The following is a 22106-nucleotide window of genomic DNA, read 5'->3' on the forward strand; positions in this document are numbered from 1 at the left end:
CTATATATATAGAGAGAGAGAGAGAGAGAGAGAGTAAGTATCAAATGAAAATATTTCTAGCAATCTGGACAGAATATCTGAATGGCCTTACCTACCCTATATAAAAGGTTTATTTTAGGGGGCTCCCGAGGCTGTCTCAAAGAGACAGCTGGTCTCCAGAGCAACATAAAGCAGGGTTCAACAAGAGGTCTGAGTAACAAGCCATCAGGAGAGAAAACAAAACAAAATGCTCAAGTTTTCATATACAGGAAAACAAATAGTGGTTTCAGATTTGAGCCCCAAATGAACAGTCACAAGGGCAGCCTCTCCAACTGCAGGCCTTGGTTTGCAATTCAACTGCTTCTCAAATGGGCAACTCTGTGTAATGGCTATCAGGATGAAGAGCAGCAGGCATTTTTAAATTTAACAGTGTTCAACAATTCTCCCTTAAAATGATGGGAAGCCCAGCGAGCAAAAGTAAATGTCTGAAATACAAGGAGCTGGGAGGCCAAGATAAGATCCAAATGTACTTTTAGGGGAACTCTTTTCTAAGCTATTAAGAATATGATCCGGAGGCACTGGACAGTTACCATAGAGCTGTTGTGTACCACTTGAAGCACTCATGCAAGAAACACAGTGCCAAGTATATAGTATGGATTTGAATATTGCTGAATATAAAAATGATCCACTATTTTGAACAGCTATGGATTAAATACAAGGAAACAAAATAAGCAGTGAAACAAAGGAAACAAAAAAAGAATTAGACATACAGGAAAATAATGGTAAAACAAGAGAGAAAGAGAGAATCCATCCACAGGAAAGCCGATTTGTTTTGGCCCCATACTTCTGGCCTAAATCAATGTGGAGTAAGTAAGATGGATAGCTCTTAAGATAGAGTGAAGGCTGAAGAGTCTCAATTTTCCCCCTCATACTCACATATTTCTACACATTTAAGTTATACAAATAAATTAACCCTATCTGTGGCATAATCTTTATTTAGTAAATATTACAGGAAACTGATTTATAAATAAGCAAAGGAAATGTGGAATCAATTGCACGTATGCCTCTCACCTCTTTTCTTGAATTCTGTGCCACTTGCTCTAGCACAGCCAATGCTCCCTAAGATTCTGATCTTAGCTCTATTCTCTTCTCACTCTGTAATCCATTCTAAGAGTCACAATGATGAAGAGCCTAGACACTAGAACCACTTTCCGGAGTCTCATCACTTTCCGGCCATGTGTGTGTGTGTGTGTGTGTTTGTGATCTTGGGAGGTTACCTATCACCTCTGAGGTTTGCTCACTTATAAAGTGGGACTAATAATAATATCTACTTCATGGAGTCATAAGGAGAAGTGAATGAGTTGAGACAAGTGAAGTACCTGGCACACAGTAAGTGCTCAGTAATTTCTAAGTAGTACAACCATGGCTTCCACTGTTATTTAGTTGAATAACTTGATTAGTTACTTAGTTGATATTTAGTTGATGAGTTGATAAACTCTAATTCTCTAGCCCATACTACTTTTCTGAGCTACAAGTCCATTTAACCAACTGCCTATTCAACATTCCTAATTGCATCTAGGGCTCCTTAAATTCAACATTCACGAACTAATTCACTTCTATCTCCCCACTCCTGCCTCAGCCCAAACTGCTCTTCTTTTTGTATTCTTCCTCCGAGATGAACAGCATCATCCAAGCAAGGGGCCAAGTCTTTGAAATTTAGTAAAGTCTACTACCCTTCTCTCAACTACCTCTACCTTGAACTTAAAAACCTAATTAGTCACCAAATCTTTTCGGTTTTGCTTCCTATCTCCTCTCCTGCATTACTGCAAGGGCTGCTCTTTGCCTGTCTCTAGTCCTTTTCTTCCCACACCATCCTTTTTCACACTGCAGTCAGGGGTTCATCCTTTTAAATATTTTCCATCATCTTTCCATTCACCTTTTGGGTAAAATCCAAAATTTTTAGCATAGCATATGAAGTACTTCATCAACTTATCTCTCTTTATCCCTCTAATTTTATCTTCCACCATTCCTAGTTCCAGGACACAAAACTACCTGTAATCCCCAAACTTGTTATCCTTTCTTTCACCTTCATACCTTTGTTAATACAACCTAGAATGGTCTTCCTTTCATTCTCTATCTAGAAAATCCCTTTTCTATTATAATATTTCCAGTTTCAGCAACACTACTCCAAATTGAACTCAAAACAAAAAAACAAAAAAACAAAAAACCTAAGAACTGAAGGATTGTTAGAAGGTGTTACACTTCCAGTATAGTTTGCTCAACACAGAGTGAAATTCCTTTTGTGCCTTTATTTCCGAGACATGGAATAAATTTCTTTTCTACTCATTTTATTTTTTGTTTTCCATTGGCTAGTTGTGACTCTTTGGGTGGGGAGCTGGATAGTTGGAATATACATTCAACCAAAATGTTATATACTAAGAGATCTAGATGGTGAGGAAAACTTGGTGAAAAAATATAAAGAAACTGTGAAAGAAGAAGAGGTGCTCAGCTATTTTCCTAAGTCATATTAGCCATTTCTCCTCTTCTTCCTCTCCCTCCTTCCCTCTCCCTAGCTCTGTCTCTCTGTTCCTACCTTTCTGTCTCAGTGTGTGTCTCTCTCTCACACACATGCATTTCTCTTAAGGTAAAAACCACTCTCTCTGTGTTCTTTTCAAATCCCTTGGGTTTTATATTTTATTACTCCAAGTCTGCCTCCCTGACATTCTTGTATAGACTCGTTATTTTTCTCTGTAAAGAAGCTGTTTAGTTAGTCCTCGCCTGGTTTGTAAGTACCCAAGGCAGCCAGTTCCTGCGGCCCAGTCTACTTCTCCCGTCCCCGCTCTCCCCCCGCCCCGCCCGTCTTGGCTGGAGCAGCAGGTCTGTCAATTCCAGGAGAGAGACAAGGCAGACAAAGGTTCATTTGTGAAGAACCTCCTTCCAGCACCTCCTCTCTTCTCCTTTCGCCCAAACTCACCCAGTGAGTTGGAGCATTTTAAAAGATTCTTCTGCCAAGAAGACCAAAAGGAAAGAAGGAAAGGGTATGTAATGTTTTTTTCTTAAAAATCTTTTTATGTCATTTATTCTATCCCAAACTACTGTTATAGATTAGAGCAAATGTATTTATGTGTTCAGTCATAAGAGAAAGAGATGATGGATGTACTTTGAAAAAGAAGATGCTTCTTAGGATAAAGGATAAAGGAAAAGAATCAGATCAAAGGAGAATAGGAACTGTACATTCCTTAACTGGGAAAGTCACTTAATCAAAGTTTTAAAAAGAGGCAGCTTCCTCTCTGTTATTTCTTATTAATGCACACATCCACTCTGACTCTAGTCCGACATAACAGGACTTAATTATGCTACCTCTCAAAACTAGGTGAGGATGATGAAGTATGTAATTTTTTAAATGTAGTAGCTATATCTCTATAATACCTTCTCTACATGAAGTTAACTGCAATGTCTAAGAAAGCTAATGTTTTTTTGCTTTTTTCAAAACCCTGATTCCTAAAAAGAAACTAGTATAAATGTGCGATACAAATAAGGAATTCATTGAATTCATCCTTGGTGTCCCCACCATGAAACACAGTGCAGTATCTGTACTGCTGAGCTGCTGAGATAAAGGGGCCTTATAAAAATTCCTCTCTTAAATTCCTTAACTTAGTTACACGGTCTGTGAAGAGCTCTCCCAAATGCTGGTCTTTTTCTCCATGATGATCTATTGTGGTCAGAAAAACCATTAGAATAATGCAAGACTGAATATTAATATCATCTTCTAGCATTCTCTGACAGGCCTGAGGGCAGATCACCCTCAGAGAGGATGCAGACTTTGGTTTTTCACTGATGAAGGTCTCTTGGATATTTGGGCTGATCATGTCTGTTTTAATGTTATTTGAAAGGCTTACCCACTTTCTAATATCACTTCAATTCCTTTAATATACACTTTAAGAAGTTTCACTTCAGGATTCAGTCATTCTAACACAAACTTCTTCTCACACGGTTAATAAGAAAGAGAGAATTTAAAAAATAACAGTGATTTTCATCCTCCAAGAAAGATGATGGAAAACATTACAGACTGGACAGCAATTTTAATCTCTTCCAACTGTAATTTTGATGTTTTAAATGTCAAGTTCTGGGCAAATTTTCATTTGCTTTTGCAGCTTTTGCTTCTCTCGCTGTGTTTTGAAAGAAATCTGAAAATGAACTGCCCTTTCTAATTCATCAACTCTGTTTCATTCCACTTCTTTTCATATCAGTTCCTAGAACTGACATCATGTGCCTACATGAGCACTGCACCATAAATGTCTCAACACTTAAACTATGTAGCTCTGTTAGCTTTGCCCATTAAATGGGATGATTTTTCTTTTTAAGTCTCCATTTAACTCCAACCATTCAAAAGCTTGGTAGTGCCAAATACCCTCACACAATCAAGATTTTCAATTCCCTACCTATATGATGGTGGCAATGATTCATTGCTTAATTGGAAATATCTTACCCATAATTCTGTATCCTCTGCTTTGATCTTTTAAGTATCATGCCACTATTAGGATATGAATGGTATAAATTAGGCACAATATTAATTACATAAAAGTGAATCTGAAAACAAAACCAATGAATAACTATCTGTAGATCTCTTGCTTATTCCTTCAGATATTCAGTTTTTAGCTTTGTTTTCTTTTGTAATTTGGATGTACTCCATAGGAATTTTAAGTGCATGCATGTCAACTGAAAGAGAAAAAAAAAAAAATAGAGCAATTTGCTTCAAATTTGCCCACGTCATTTCATCTTGTTGGAACTTGAAAATATATAGTCTTGATTGATTGTCAAGGATTAAGGTTGATGTCTTCTAATGAAAAAGAAACTAACCAATGTATCACAGGAACAAACTAGTTCAGACATTTTCCACTTGCTAAATAAGAGTTAAAGCTAATTATCTACACTTAAGTAAAGGAAGAAGAGAAGACTTCAGTTCAAACATGTAATTTCTAAAGTGTTAAAAAAAAAAACCAGTAAGTACTGCCGGGTGTGGAACTTTCCATCGTAGTATGTGACTGAGACTGTGACAGAAACACTGTTTTATGCTCTGGCATGAACATAGTCATAAGAGGTGCATGGTATGGCAACATACCCACTTTTCCAGCAATTTATTTTTCATTTCCTCAGTGAATGTTTTTTGAACACATACTGTGAGCCCAGCATTGAAGCAGGCTCTTTGAGAGATGCAAAAAAAAAAAAAGTAGAAGTTACAGTCCTTGCCTTTATGATGCTGGCAATCTCCTCTTCCAGTCCTTTGAATGTTGGCTCACTCTAGACCTCAGTCCTTTGCCTCTTCTCTTCTCAATCTATCCTTACTACTATATTGCCAGTCCCATAGCTACAAATACTATCAATAAATATCCTGATGACTCTCAAATTTGTATTTCTAGCTCTGACCTTCAGATTCATATTCAACTGTCTATTCCGCATCTTCACTTGGATGCCTAGTATACATCTCAAACTTAATCCCAAGATTTTCTCTTGAATTCCCCCCAAATTGACTGCATCCAATTCTTTCTCAGCTCAATAAATATCAAAAGCATTAAGGTCAAAACCTAAGAGTAATACTGCATCATATCTTCCATCAACTTCCACTGATAGCCTCTTCTACTTCCAATTTTATCTCACCACAACACATCTGATGTTTCAAAAGACATAAATCAGATCATGTTGTTATTCTATCAAAATCTTCCAATGGTTTCCCAATATACTTAATAAAATCTAAAGTCCTTATCATGTCCTATAAGGCCCTTTATAATTTTCCTCAATCCTCCTTCCTGGTTCTAGGTAAATTCACAAATGACCATCACTAAATGGCCAAATGGCTTTCAGTGCGTTTCCCACTCCCAACTGTAGCCATATTCTCCATATTGCTTGCTGGCTTATGAAAAATGTTGACAATGACAAGGCATTACTTAGTCAAATTCACAGTTCTTGTAGTACAGATCATACATAAGTACTATGGGAACAAAGAGCAAGGGAGCTATTAAGAATGGTATGGCCTGGATCAAGGCTTCTTAGAACATAAGAGTTTGAAATTTGTCCTTAATTGATGGTTTGGTCAGAATTTAACAAAAGGGAAGAGATGAGAGGGAACAAGGCAGAGACACATGTGAAGGACTGAAGAGGTGACTGGTCTGACTGTCTATTAGCTCAGCGGTAGTGAATGATACATGTGACGGGAAAGTGGAAGAAAGACCTGAGGAATAGTCCTAAGAAGTTCATTCTTTTAGATAACATGAAACCTCTGTAGGCTCTTGCTCAGGATTAAACATGTGTTTTCAGAGAAGCATTCATTTAATACTAAAAATATGGGCCAAGCATTGTATTAACCACTGGGTATGTGGTGGTGAACAAAATAGCCTGCCCTCATGGAGCTTTCTGTTGAATGGGAATGCTAGACATAAAATGAGTAAACTCACAAATATACAATTTAAATTGTGATAAATATTATTAGGGAGAAGAATAGAACACTATGAAAGAATCAGGTTGAAAGTACTTCAGATTGGCTGGTTTAGAAAAGACTTTGAAGAAATAGCATTTAAACTGAGACTTGAAAGTTGAGAAGAAGCCAGTCAAGTAAAAAGCATTTCTGGCAGAGAGGGCAGCATATAGAAAGACTCTAATGGAGGAAGAAAGATTTCTTTTTAGTTACAAGGAAATACTCTATACATCTTTATTGCAGTATTTTTTAAAATGGGCGATATGGACTATTTTCTAACAAAATATAATTAATCAAGATTAAGTCAAGAAGTATAAACTATGTAGTATTTGTGACATATTTATACTAAAAAGTATTCATTGTTTATCTAAAATTCAAATTTAACTAGGTATCTCATATCTTATCTGGCAACCTTATATTTTAACAATATCAAATATAATTGTCTGAGTGGCGATATCATGTATATCAGAGACACAGGACTGTAGAAAAGGTCAGAGAGTGCTAGTATGTGGATTTTGAATTCATCTGCTTTTATGTAGCAGAGTCTAATGGAAACACTCTGAGGAATAAACATGAGTCAAGATCAGTCTTCAAGATGAGTTTGTCCAAATGTGTCTCAGGCTTCCATTCTTTTACCTTTCCTCCTTTTGTTATTATCTTATGACCCTGTACTTCCTTCTTAATCTTCTTCACTGGCTTATAATCTCTTTCTCTGATTAATCTTCCACCCAGTCCATAAATGTTAGAGTTTCCCAGTGTCCTGTCACTGGCCATCTCGATTTGTCCTTCTTAGCATCCTCACTTATGCATACCTTAAAGAAACACATCAAAATGTTAACAGCAGTTCTCTCTTCACTGAAGCTCTAGTTGAATTTTATTCTATCTATACTTTTCTATATCCCTCATGTTTTGCATTGGGTATTATTACATTTTTGAGAAAAAATATTTCTTCAAAAAGATCTAATCAGGCTTATGGCTTTAATTAGAATCATCTAATGGGAAGAAAATTCAGTTAATAGTCACAAAACAAGCTCAGGAACAAACTATACCTATATGCAGGAAATATAATAAGGGTAATGAGCCCAAGTTGGCTAAATGTATAACTTTATCCAAAGCCATAAAAATTAGACAAATAAACTAGATTACCAAAAATAAGAATGACATTACTGCATAATAAAACACTAGGAAAATCAAAGCTGTAAGATATAAAAAATGCCAAAGACCTAAAACAATAAAAAAATTCTTCAAACCGATTAGGAAAAAAGATTAAAAAGAATTTACAGCTTTCTCTCAGAATAAATGCTAGTTGTGACCCCCCCCCAAAAGGAAACAAAATAGAAATTGGGAAATACATTTTATAGTCAGACTATTTATGTATATAAAAAAATACAATTAAATTAAAACAGTAGTATCTGCTGACATGCAAATTTAAGGATTTAACAGCTCACTAACCTCTTTTAGTAATAAATAGTTCTCTGAAACTAGATATTGAGTTTAGCAATCTGAGAAACTCCTCTTTCTCTGACTATAAGTATTTAGAGATTAGGATATAGTATCTATTCTTTCACTAATGTACCAAGCACTGTTTCAGATGTTTGGGATACACATCAGACAAAATACTGCCTCCCTGGAGCTTAAAGTCTGGGGAAACATAATAAGAATATTTTAAAATAAATTAGAGGTTCATAAATGCCATTGAAAAGCAGAGCAAATAAGGCAGATTGAGAATATGTGAGGGGAGATATAATTTTAAATAGGAGAGTGGGGTGGGTCTTATGGAAGAATAAAATGAACAAAGACATGAAGAAAGTAGGGGAGTTAGACATTCAGATACCTGGTGGAAGAGCTTTCCAAGCAGAGGAAATAACGACTGCAAAGGCCCTAAAGCAAAAATATATCTGGTATTTTGAGGAATAGCTGGAACAGAATGAATAAAAGAAAAGGTAGATGATTTCAGAGAGGTAATGGGAAGCCAGATTGCTATGGAGGCCATTACGGTGACTGTAGCTGTTGCTCAAAGAAACTGGAGTTATTGGAAGGGGATAGATTTAGCCATTGATTGATATTTTCCTTAATTCCTTTAGTATTCCTGATACTTAGGATAGTGCCTAGCATAAAGGAAACACTAAAAAAAAAAAAAAAGTTTGTTATCTTGAACCAAATTAAACCAGCTTGCTCCTGTTTTCCTCTCTCTCACATAATTACTTTATCAGTGAACCCCACATCAATGCTATTCTCTGACTCTGTCACTTTCCCAATAGTGGCTGCTTTTCTCCTGAATACCCTTGCCAGTTTGGTCTTGGTATGGGCGAAAGGATTCTAAGTCATCTGAGGAAGTATATGATGATTTGGGCTGAAGATAAGAGAATGATTCTAGGCTATATTTCAACAGCTTCTTTCATCTAGAAGAAAATATACAAGACTCATTCCAGAAGTAGGAAGGTCAGCCTAAATGGCTCCTTATGTAAACCATAATGGGTCTTTGTTGTATTTTGGGACCCAATAGCTACTTACCCTATTCAAGAGATGGGAGTCAGAGTAACTATAATTCAACTGAGGAAAAGAAGTAGAAGAAGGGAGAAACATAGTTCTGAGAATTTGGCTTACGTATTAAAATTACCAGCATACCACACAGTTCATTTTTAGACTTTATAAGAATTGGGTATCTAACCTTCATATTCCTTCCCAAATAGCTACAAATAGTAAGAATGATATAAAAAGCTTTGCTTCTGCCCCAAAATGGAGTAACAAGAACCAGGTTTATCCATTCCCTTGAAACAACAACAACAACAAAACTAGACAAAATACATGAAATGACCTTGGCCAAAACACTGATTTTAAGGAAGGACAGTGAGCCCTAAGAGATGGGAAGCAAGTGAGGTGAGACCTACAATTTCCCTCAATCTGCTGCCTTCGCAGATGTATCTAATCACTGAGAACTTCATATTAAAATTTCCTTTCAACAATACTGTTTTCTTTCAAAGTACAATAAACATATCTGTCTGCCCCTCTTTTTAATAATTTACAGTAAGAAAGACACTTTGGCATCTGTCAACAAGATGAAATCTGAATGGCTGCGGATTCTGATTCTGGTTCTTCCACTATCTTACTAGTCTTCTTTTACTAAAATAGCCTCCATTCTTTTCATGCATAATATGAAACACAGAGAAGCCTGATTAAATAGATGATTAATATTCCATAGTTGTATGTAAATATTACATTTAAAGAGTTATCTCTGGGAAGAGAATTAGACTTGTTTGGTACAACTCCAAGAGTTCAAACTTCATGGATAGTAGCTACAGAAAAATATTTTACAGTAAGGGAAACATTAGAACTATATCAGTGGGATATGTTGACTTAGTCAATAATGAGTTTCTCATCATGGTAGGTGTGTAAGAATAGGCTATATGTTTATTAGGGAGAATTCAAGCCTTTGTTTTCAACTGATGCTAAAACGAAGTAATCTGAAGAAATAAAAGTTCACAATATGACTAAAAATTTGTAACAAAAATAGGTCCCAAAAATAATTATGGAAGGTTTTTAAAACTTAATTGAACTTTAAATATATCTGCAGAATACCTTTTGTCAATGTCAGGGTGGGACCCAAGTTCTTTGACAATGTTGTTAATATAGGCAAAGTCAAGAACCACTAGACTTAATGATGCTATTTGTTCTAGAAATTTACAAGAGTTTTGCCACCTTACAAAGCAGTTTTTCTCTACTAATATACAAAAATAAATATACAAAAAAAATTACTTCGAGTACTTAAAAATGCAAATTATGGATCTTACCACCACATCCTCCCCCAGCATTTCTCATGCACTATTTCTTTGTGGAGCCCAGGTATTTAATTTTTATCAAATATTCTAAGTGATTTTTATTGTAAACGATCTTAAAACTACACTTGGAGAAACACAAGATCAACCCCTATTCTTTCTATCTAAGAGTTTATCAGAATGCTACAGAACTTTATGTTTGGATGAATTTCATCTAAAAAAAAAAAAAAACTGACGCATTTTGGATTTTTTTTTCTATCTCAGAGACAAAAGCCAAAATGAAATTTATAGTACTTGCTGTCACCGTTGGGCTAACTTTGCTGCTGGGAGTCCAAACCATGCCTACAAATCGCCTCTCTTGCTACAGAAAGACAGTAAAAGATCACAACTGTCACAACCTTCCAGAAGGAGTAGCTGACCTGACAAAGATTGATGTAAATGTCCACGAACATTTCTGGAAGGGGAAAGGATGTGAGATGATCTGTTACTGCAACTTCAGGGAATTGTTCTGCTGCCCAAAGTAAGGAAATACAATCATAAAATATATTGCTATGAAATATATGCATAACAATTCTTTTTTATACACCTTTTCAAATCTCAGCTATTTTGTAGAATCATCACCATTGTGTATGAAACTGAATGTTTTCCTTTAAGAAAGAGTTTGACAGATTTCAATAAAACTAAATGAAATCAAGAAAATTAATAAGACTCCAATCTATTAAATTCTAAATTCCCTATTTATAACACAAAATAGCAGAGGTCAACTTCAAGGTTGATACTTTAAATCAATATGAAAACTAATAAAAGTCTTTAGATAAGAGTCCAGTGAACAAGGTCAAGTAATTAACTGGACTAAAGGTTGGTAATGGTCAAAGAAAAAATTTCTAGCTCTGAGTTAACCTGAAATGGACTAAATAAAAGTTATCCACTAATTTGGAAAGTAGACATATTTTAAGTATAATACATTAGTAGATAAATCAATAAACATTTTTAGCTCTTGATTTTAAAATCATCTTCCCCTGGTTACTGAAGAATCTTTCAAATACTATGATCTTGGCTATTTCATAATAAAATTCATTTTTTCTAATTACTTTTAACATGTCATAATATTTTCATTTTTCTAAGAAACCTATGAGGCAGATATAACCATCTTATCAAGAAAAGGCACAGAGAAGTAAACTGAGCAGCACTATCCCACCTAACTAGTTAATATCAGCACTGACTCTAGAATTCAGGTCTGATTTGGACCAGATATTTTTTTTCTACCAATCCAGTTGGTTTTTAATATGTGCTTCCCAGAACAGCAGCATCAATGTCACCAGAGTTCTTGTTAAAAATGCAATCTATCATTGGTCCCCAGACCAGAGCTACTAAATCAGGAATGCTGGAGGTGAGGCATAGCGATTATGGCTTAAATGTCTCTATATGATTCTGATGCATGATAAAGTTTGAAAAACACAGTACTAAATGATGATATCAACAACTTGAGTTAACTGACTCCACAGAATGACTTAATTTTTCCCAGACTACATAAATGAAATACTGTCCAATACTAAAATACCATGTTTTCTTTTTTGTAACTGTAAGGCTTGAATCCAATTTATAGAAATGTATTTGTATTTATTTTACAATATACTTTTGTGATTAGCTGTGCTAATGGACCAGAATAGTATGGATATATGAAAGAAATTTCTATCTGATTTTGAGTCGTCTTTTTCCCAGTAGCAACGAATTTACTTTGCTAAGCATATTTCTTTTTTTTTCTGCCTATAAACACAAATTTTAATTTCCCATCCTAATTATATGCTATCGAGATATAATTGACATACAGCACTGTATAAGTTTATGGTGTATGGCATGACTTGACAAACATATATTGCAAAATGATTACCTTAAAAAGTTCATAGTTAACATCTATTACCTTATACAGTTACCAATTTTTTTCCCTTGTAATGAGAGCTTTTAGGATTTACTCTCTTCGCAAATTTCAAATATACTATACGGCAGTGCTAACTATAGTTATGTTATACATTATATACTAAGTATATTGCTAAGGATTCACAATTCTATATACAATTTTATACTATTTCATGCATTTTTATACATTACCTATGTGATATTTCCAATAACCATGGAATTGCTTAATATTTCTCCTTCTCTATAAATGGTAGAAATGTATTTATTTGACTTTCTGAGAAATTTTTAATCCTGCGTTTTATCTTTTAAACTTCATGGCCCATTTCATTTATATCAAAGGAATGAGGTTTTTGGTATGATTATAAGGTTTTTAAATCACCTAATCTTTTTTTTTTTTTTTAATAAATAAATGATAGCATAATATCAGTGGCAAATGGGGGGAAAGTAGAAGAATCGATTAGTTTACCTTCTTGGTCTTTGTGGCTTCTGTGGCAAGTCCTCTCACTCATGCTTTTCATTCTTTGTACTTTAATCACCTAAAAAAAATAGTCATATCTGAAATCCTAGAAATCACTGTCCATTTTTATCCCAGAAAAGACTAAATATATATCTTAGCTTTCAGCTAAATTTAACTAATGTTCTATTTTCTTTCAGAAATGTCTTCTTTGGACCAAAGATCTCTTTTGTGATTCCTTGCAGCAATCATTGAGAATCTTTGTATTTTGAAGAACACCATCCCCAATTTCCTCCAAACTGCTCTATATCAGTGTAATTGTAATTCTAGTTTTGATCCAGTACAATAAAACACAGACTCTATAAATTTTTACTTGTCTAGAACAAGTAAAGTGTTAAATAAGTAGCAATAAAAATTAATTCAATTTAATTTTTCTCTGTGGACATTGTTGACATTGGTTAAAATTTTTGGCTAGAAAATTTTCCTCTGAGGTGGTCACTATGCTCAGTAGAATAATTCTGTCCTCCAGATGAAGAGCCATATCCTGGCTCAAAAACTGATAAATTTCTTAGTTATTGACCATCTAATAATACTTAACTGAAAGAATCAGATATAAACTGGGGTTCTTAGGAGGGAAACTAGAAGTTTTCTAGTAAAAAGGGACAAGGGAACCAATATTTGAGTATATATTATGCATGTCAACAATTTTAAGTACATTTTCATTTTACTCTCTTAAAAATAACAAGAAAAACCTCCAAGGTAACTATTCGTAAACCCATTTTTCAGATGCTAACTGAAATGTAAGATATTTGCTAAAAATCAAGGCAAGAATTTGAAAAGTCCTAATTCCAAAGCCCATATATTATACTCACACACAACTGTACCCTTAAAAACTATGATATATATGCCCAATGTATCAACTTGAGAATAACAAAACACATATTTAAAAAAAAAACCACATGGATAAAAATTAAAGCCACATGAATTTTAGAAGTAAATAAAACAGATGCCTTAAAAGATATTTTCTGATTGTTGGAGACAGCTTTGGACTATGTCTCCATCATGGGGCATAAGAGGTGATTTCAGAAAGTCCTTTAAGCTATAAAAATTTATTAATGCTTGCTAAGTGCCAGCTATTAATAAGATTTGGGGATGTAGTAAAGAATAAGATGTACTTGTCCTCTTGGAACTTGGATTCTAATAAAAGAGTAATAATTACAAATAATTATTTATAAATGTGAAGACTGTAAAAGAGAAGGTGTAGGGTGCTATATATTGTTGTGGGAAAAAGTTTAAGAAGCACTATGCCTGTAGTAAATCTAAGAGATATCATTTTGAGAAAAAAAGTGACATTGTTTAATTGAAATAGATCCTTAGAGGTCCCTAATCTGCTTGTGAAGACCACATCTAGGACAGTATCTGGTATCTAGTCAGTGTTCAATAAGTATTAACTGGGATGGACCAAACAATTTTGAGGTAGTCAGAATTCAGTACCTGTTAAAATCTGTATAAACATAAGAACATGTTTTCAAATAGTATGACTGCCTACAAAAGTGCATGAGATAAAATTGTTTTAAAAAATAAAATTTGTTGTTTTATCAATACCACATGATTTGACTGAACTTTTTTCTTCACTGAATTAACTGGTACTAAAATGGGACTAACTCAGTAATAAAACTCTTAAATCCTTTCTAGAACAGTGCATAGAATAAAGTAAAGTAAATAAAGCATTACTAACCTGTTTCATTTTCTATTCAGTATACACTATCTTTAAGGGAGAAAAAGTGGTATTCAGTATCTCTATAAATGACACATCACTGTGAGGGCATATGTGAGGCAACAATGGCTTTTGAACAAATGTTCTCTTATTACTGCAATCAAAACCTAATGAGAAAAATAGTCTTTGAAAAAAGCTAAATATTTAATAGATGAAATTGTATAGATTATGATGATTATTCTTCATCATATTCTCTCCTTTCTGGAAATAACTTTGTAATATGAAATTCACTTATGTCCTTTTACAAATGCATGTATTATATAAGCACACATTCTTTATACTACCAAATAAATGTAAAACCATGAATGTTCACACAATTTACCTTATGCAACATTTTCTGACTAGGTCAGTATGTTTTTAAAAGCCGAATTTCATTCAATTATATTAACCAAGAGATTATTTTTTCAATAGCTTTTAACTACAAGACAACTAAGCTTTTATTAAAAATTAACTATTCCCAAAAGGAAAAAATGATCAAAGTCATACATTTATAAATCATTTTGCATTAACAACCTAAACCTAAAATTTTCTCTCAAAGATTTTGAAGAGAAACTGATATTAGAAAATTATAGTAAATCAATACTGAATTAGCTTTCTCAGTTTACTTCTATAGAATGGTAGTACCATATGTGCTCATTTTTGTAGAGTGGTATACCTCGAGAGAAATGTTTGGCATATATGTAGCCTATATATTCTAAAAATTTTACAAGTCTACAGCAAATTTTCAACAAAAGACTATATGTGATCTAATTTCCAGAGGTTTAGAAGTCAAAAAATAAGTCTATTGGGTATTATGGGTACAAAACTGACTTGATACATTATGTATACATTAAAGGGAATACATACGCATATAATATGTATATAATATAATATGTATACGTATATAATATGTATCTATTCACATATAATATAGTAGCAATTAATACAACTATTATTTGAGGACTATAGTAGACAATATAGACTATCAATGCAACTAGGACATGACACATAAAGTTCATAGCATTAACTTTCAGCTAAAAAGAAATATAAGGAATTCCATAATCTTAAAGGAATGAATTCTAGAGTAAACAGTACTTACACATAAAAATAAGTATATAAGCAAGATGTTGCTTGACATTTTAACTAACTCTATAAATGAATAAGCAATAACATCACAAATATTTATTTTTGAACCACCATCATTTGCCTAGATATCATAATTTGAATTTTGCTATATAAATTTTATATAAATCCATGTAAATAGTATCCAAGAGACCTGGATGGCTACACTAATATCAGACAAAATAGATTTTAAATAAAAAATTGTTATAAGACACAAAGAAAGACATTTTATACTTCGAAAGGCTCAATTCACAAGATATAAAAATTATAAATGTATAGGCATCAAATAAGAGCCAGAAAATATGAAACAAATACTGACAGACCTGAAGGAAGAAAACAGTTCTAGAATAATAGTTGGAGACCTCAAAACTTTACCTTAAATAAGAGACATCTAGACAGAAGATTAAAAAGGAAACAGAGGATGTGAACAATACTATAAACCACTAGACCTAATAGACGTATAACACTCCAACCAACAAAAGCGAAATACACAATCTTCTCAAGTGTACGTAGAACATTCATTAGAACAGTGGTCACCAACCTTTTTGGCACCAAGGACTGGTGCTCCTATGAGAATCTAATGCCTGATGATCTGAGATGGAGCTGAGGTGGTGATGCTAGCACTGGGGAGTGGCTGCAAATACAGATGAAGCTTTGCCTGCTCTCCTGACGCTCACCTCCTGCTGTGCAGCTCGGTTCCTAACAGGCCACAGACTAGTATCAGTCAGCGGCCTGGGGATTGGGGAACCCTGGTTTAAGACATGTTAGTCATCAAACAATTCTCCATAAATTTGGAAAAATTTTAATCATACAAATTATCTTCTCTAACCATGGTGGAATAAAGCTAGAAATCATTAACATGATAAAAACTGAAATATCTGCAAATATGTAGAAATTAAACAGTACATCCTTAACAACCAATGAATCAAAGAAGAAATCACAGGGAAATTAGAAAATACCTTAAGATGAGTGAAAATAAAAACAAAATGTGCCAAAATTTATCGAATAAGGTGAAAAGAAGTACTCAGAGGAAACTACATAGCTGTAAACACTTACATTAAAATAGAAGTTCTCAAGTCAGCAACCAAACTTTATATCTTAAGAAACTAGGAAAAGAGCAAATTTAATCCAAAACCAGCAGAAGGAAGGAAATAATAAAGATTAGAGCAAAGATAAAAGACGGAGAATAAAAAAATAGAATGAAACCAAATAAAAAAAGATCAACAAAATTGACAAACCCTTAGTTAGACTACTAAGAAAAAAAGATAGTCACACACTGCTTAATAAGGACACATTCTAAGAAATAGGCAATTTTGTTGTTGTATGCACATCAGAGCTCACTTATGCAAATATAGATGGTATCACCTATTACATACCTAGGTATATGGTATAGCCTAATGCTCCTAGGCTATAAGCCTGTACAGCGTGTTACTATACAGAACACAAGCTTAAATCAAGCACAAGAGAGATGATGCAATCAAGAGATGTGGTAAACAATGTATGAGACTTCTGCCAGTATAACGCACCATGTTTTACTGTACTTTTATAAGTAGGAAAAGTACACTCCAAAAAAACAATAAAAAGTATAGTAAATATATAAACCAGTGAGAGTTGTTTATTATCATTATCAAGTATATGTACTGTACATAATTAGGAAATTTTCAGCTCTATTATAATCTTATGGGACCACTGTCATATATATAGTCTGTTGTGGACTGAAATGTCATTATTCAGGGCATGACTATAACTACAATTAGAACTAAAAGCAGGGACATTAGTACTGACCTTACAGAAATTAAATACTATAAGAGAATGCTACATACAATGGTATGACAATGAACTAGATAATTTAGATAAAATGAACAAATTTCTAGAAACACACAAATTATCAAAGCTGACTCAAGAAGAAACAGAAAATTTCAACAGTACTATAACAAGAAGACATTAAACCGGTAATCAAAAATTGTCCATCAAAGAAATATCCTGGTAAAAGCAACAAATGAACAGGATGAACAAAAAGAGACTCATGAACATGGACTGTAGACTAGAGGTTACCAGAGGATAAGGGGTAGTAGGAGGAGCGAGGTAGACAGGATAAAGGAGGTCAAATATGTGGTGACAGAAAGAAATCTAACTATAGGAGATGAACACACAGTGTAAATATATATATATGCCTTACTGTTAAAGCGTACAACTGAAACTTACTAGATTTCGTTAACCAATGTCATCATAAAAAAAATAATTAATTTAAATAAAAATTAAAAAAAAAAGAAATACCCTGAATCAGATGGCTTTACTATTAATTCAATCAAACACTTAAAGATACATTAACATCAATCCATCTTTAATTTTTCCAAAAAATAAAAGAGGAGGAACTACTTCTAACACATTCTGTGAGGCCGTCATTACCCTGATACCGGGGTCAGAGATAGCGCAAGAAATTTCTAACCCAATACCCCTTATAAATATAGACACAAAAATCTTCAACAAAATATTAACAAACCAAACCCAACAGCACATTAAAAGGATTAAACACCATGACCAAGCAAGATTTATCCCAGGAATGCAAGGGTGGCTCAACATAAGAAAATCATTTGATGTTACACACCACATTAACAGAACAAAGGTGGTGGTGGGGGCGGGGGAACCATGATCATCTCAATAGTTACAGAAAATATATTTGACAAAATTTGACATCCTTTCATGATAAAAAACACTCAGCAAACTAGGAACAGAAGGGAACGTCTTTAACGTGACAAAGAGCACTTATGAAAAATCCACAACTAACATCATCCTCAAAGATTAACATCATACTAAAAGCTCTCCTCCTAAAAAAAGAATAAGGATGGTTGTTTTCACCATTTCTATTCAACATTGTACTGGAAGGCTTAACCAGAGCAATTTGGCCAGAAAATAAATAAAAGGTGTCCAAATTGGAAAGAAAGAGTAAAATGATCTCTATTTACAGATAACATAATTCTACATAGAGAAAATCTCATAGAATACACAAAAATACTACTAGATAGAGCTAATAAGCAAATTCAACAGTTGTCAGGTCAACATACAAAAATCAGTTGTGTTTCTATATAGTAGCAATGAAAAATCCAAAAAAGAAATGAAAACAATTCCATTTACAATAGCATCAAAAAGAACAAAATATCAGGAATAAATTTAACCAAAGAGGTGAAAGACTTGTACACTGGAAACTATAAAACACTATGGAAAGAAATTAAAGAAGTCCTAAATAAATGAAAAGATATCCCATGTTCACGGATCAAAATACTTAACATTGTTAACATGGCAATCTTAAAATGATCTACAGATTCAAAACAATCATCATTAAAATTCTAATGGTCTTTTGGCCAAGAGAGAAAAACCAATATTCAACTCATATGGAACTGCAAGGGAGCCCAAATAACCTAAACAATATTGAAGAAAAAAAAAAGGCCTCAGACTTCCTGATTTTAAAATTTAATACAAGACTACAGCAGTTCAGAGTATAGTACTAACATAAGAAAAGAAATATAGACCAATAGAATAGAATTGAGAATACTGAAATAAACCTAAACATCTACAACAAAAAGATTTTTGACAAAGGTGCCAAAACCACTCAGTAGAGAAGGAATAGTCTCTTCAACAAATGGTGCTGGGAGAACTAAATAACTACATGCCAAAAAAATGAAGTTGGACCTTTAACTCACTCCATATACAAAAACTGACTCAAAATGAGTCAATGACCTTAAGATCTAAAACTATAAAATTCCTAGAAGGAAACATAGGGGTTAATTTTCATAACCTCAGATTTGGCAATAGATTCTTAGATCCGACACCAAAAGTATGAGCAATAACGACAAAAAGAAAAACAAGTTAGACTACATAAAAACTAAAAACTCTTGTACATCAAAGATCATTATCAAGAATGTGAAAAGGCAATCTACAGAATGGCAGAAAATATTTGCAAATTGTATGTCAGATGTGGATTTAACATCCAGAATAACATCCAGAATAAAGAACTTCTACAACTCAGCACGACAAATAAATAAATATATGATAAAATAAAAAATGAATAAAGGACTTGAATAGACATTTTTTTCAAAAATATACAAGTGGCCAACAAGCACATGAAGAGTCAAAATCATTGGTCATTGAGAAAATGCAAATCAAAATCACAATGAAATAACACTTCACACCCAGTAGAATGGCTTTAATTTTTTAAAAAATGGAAACACAAGTATTGATGATTTGGAAAAATAGGAACATTTGTACATTGCTGGTGGGAATGTAAAACGGTACAGCCATTGTGGTAAAGTTTGGAGTTTCCTCAAAACATTAAAAAAAGAATTACCGTGTGACTCAACAATTCCACTCCTAGGTATACATCCAAGAGAAATGAAACATGTCCACAAAGAAATTTGTACATGAATGTTTATAGCAGCATTATTCATAATAGACAAAGGTGGAAACCCAAATGTCCAGCAATAAATGAATGGGAAACAATCTGTGATATACACACACATATATATACTCACACACATGTATATAAAGTTCTGCTATAAAAATAACCAAGTACTTATATATGCTTCAACTTAGATGAACCTTGAAAATATTACACTAAATGAAAAGACTCAGACACAAAAGGACATAATATAGTTGACACTTGAACAAAATTGGTTTTAACTGCGTGGGCTCACTTGAACACAGATTTCTTTCAATAAATACTGTGAATGTATTCTCTTCCTTATGATTTTCTTAGCACCTTTTCTCTAGCTTATTTTATTATAAAAATAAAGTATATAATACATATAACATACAAAATAAGTTAATTAACTATATTATCACTAAGGTTACCGGTCAACAGCAGGCTATTAGTAGTTAAGTATTTGGAGAATAAAGTTATATACAGATTTTTGACTGCAGAGTGTCAGTGCCCTTACCCTGTATTGTGCAAGAGTCAACTGTACTGTATGATTCTCTATATTATATGTAATAGGCAAATCCATAGAGAAAGAAAGCAGATTAGAAGATACCAAGGGATGGGGGAAGAGAGGAATTGGGAGTGATTATTTATGAGTGTTTTTACAGAGTGATGAAAAATTTTGAAATTAGAGTTGGTGGTTACGCATTGTGAATACACTAAATACCACTAGATTCTACACTTTAAAATGGTTGTGTATTATGTAAATTTTACCTAAAAAAGACATTATGTAGAAATAATAGAGCTTGTTTCCTTAAATAAATACATTTCAGGTATTAATTTTTAGCCTTTTCCTAAAAGGTCATTACCAAATAACTTATTTCTTGAACTCATTGTTTTCTTTCTTCTAACCCAAAGGCAATTTTTGATTCTTCTCCTGATGCTCTGACATTAAAAGTAACCTCTACCCTTATAGAGATGTTTTCAGTGACTTTTTGTTTTGATATAAAGATTTCTAGTGAATTCACAATTTTAAAAACCCAATAGCAAAGAAATAAAAATTTTATATAATATCAACGTTTTCATTAGTTTCTTGAGTTCCCCAGCTTTGATGAGGTTCTCAATTTTTCATGTTTTAAATTGCTCTAAAAAGATTTAAATTCACTAATCAACACCAATTCGTATTCACTTCTTATCCAGCTACATTTTATGCAAACAAATAGCGATATGAAACTAACATTTCTAGTCCAAGGTTATACTCATACATTTTAATGTAAGAAAATAATGTCAAGCTTTTTTTCTCAAGAATGGAGTGTGTTTTTATAGGAAAAAGTAAGCCTATAGTAAAGTTTTTATTAAAAAATTGTCTGTATAAGTTTTGGTAAAAATATAAAATTTGGAAGTAATGCTTTCTTCAAATAAACCACATCTTGTTGCTATGTGGTTCATTTTCATATAGCTAAGATAAAAGTTCTTACAGAGATTCCTGGAAGCCAGGTTAGAGGATTCTATATACCAATTATCATAGTTTCTACATATCAATAAAGAAGTAAATCTTTAAATGGTGATAGCAAAAACAAAGGTTTTGTTGTTCACCATGTTTTCTAGATGCCAACAAACTTAGAACACTTATAAACAGACTCACCTTTCTAATGAACCAGTACTTTAGATTTAGCTACATCAGTGGTTCTTAACCAGGGGTAATTTTGCCCTCCCATGAAATGTTTGGCAATGATGAACAATATTTTTGGTTGTCATACCTCCAGAGTGCTATTGGTACCAGTGTGTGGACTCCAGCGATGCTGCTAAATCTATAACACACAGGGCAGCCTCTCATAATAAAGAATCGTCAGACACAAATGTCAACTTTGAGAAATTCTGTGCTTCATTATTAGTCTCCTCCATTTCCAGCCTAAAATCTAAACCACAATCTCAGAACTTCATTGAAGCTATTTTGTTTAGATGTCACAAGGTATAAATTTGATTTGTAATTATAAGAACTTGGGTAAGCAATACAATTTCAGGAAAAGCAGAGGTTAAAAATATTCAATAGAAAACTGAGAAAGAATGAAATATTAAAGGGAATAAAATAAATCAAGTAACAGCTATGTATGATCAAAATTCAAAGATCTTGTTAGATTTTTAGATCTCTCCAACTTACTAGTTTTAATTTGCAATGTAAACAGTATAGAACATGACTGAAAGTTAAGGGGCAT

General features: G+C 33.3%; 1 protein-coding gene and 1 long non-coding RNA gene across 2 annotated transcripts in view; one reads left to right on the top strand and one right to left on the bottom strand.

Annotated features, from left to right (window-relative positions):
• Nucleotides 1–12887, bottom strand: part of LOC107196790 — a 76486-nt gene extending 63599 nt beyond the window's left edge. The window contains exon 1 of the long non-coding RNA XR_001518235.2: nucleotides 12611–12887. This is a non-coding gene — a long non-coding RNA (uncharacterized LOC107196790). The remainder of the gene's footprint in view (nucleotides 1–12610) is intronic.
• On the top strand, nucleotides 9–13023 carry SCRG1 (stimulator of chondrogenesis 1). Its single transcript, XM_015600701.2, has 3 exons — nucleotides 9–3017; nucleotides 10492–10747; nucleotides 12799–13023. Exons 2-3 carry the CDS (start codon nucleotides 10506–10508, stop codon nucleotides 12851–12853), a joined length of 297 nt encoding a protein of 98 aa, XP_015456187.1. The 5' UTR covers nucleotides 9–3017; nucleotides 10492–10505; the 3' UTR covers nucleotides 12854–13023.
• The last annotated feature ends 9083 nt before the right edge of the window (nucleotides 13024–22106 follow it).

This window comes from Pteropus alecto, unplaced genomic scaffold (genome assembly GCF_000325575.1).
Source record: "Pteropus alecto unplaced genomic scaffold, ASM32557v1 scaffold50, whole genome shotgun sequence".
NCBI lineage: Eukaryota > Metazoa > Chordata > Mammalia > Chiroptera > Pteropodidae > Pteropus > Pteropus alecto.

What these genes read in the sequence shown, in the direction of transcription:
- SCRG1 (XM_015600701.2), top strand. Translation starts at nt 10,506, where the DNA reads ATGAAATTTATAGTACTTGCTGTCACCGTTGGGCTAACTTTGCTGCTG. An exon ending in GAATTGTTCTGCTGCCCAAA is followed by an intron (nt 10,748 to 12,798) that starts GTAAGGAAATAC and finishes ATTTTCTTTCAG; the next exon opens with AAATGTCTTCTTTGGACCAA.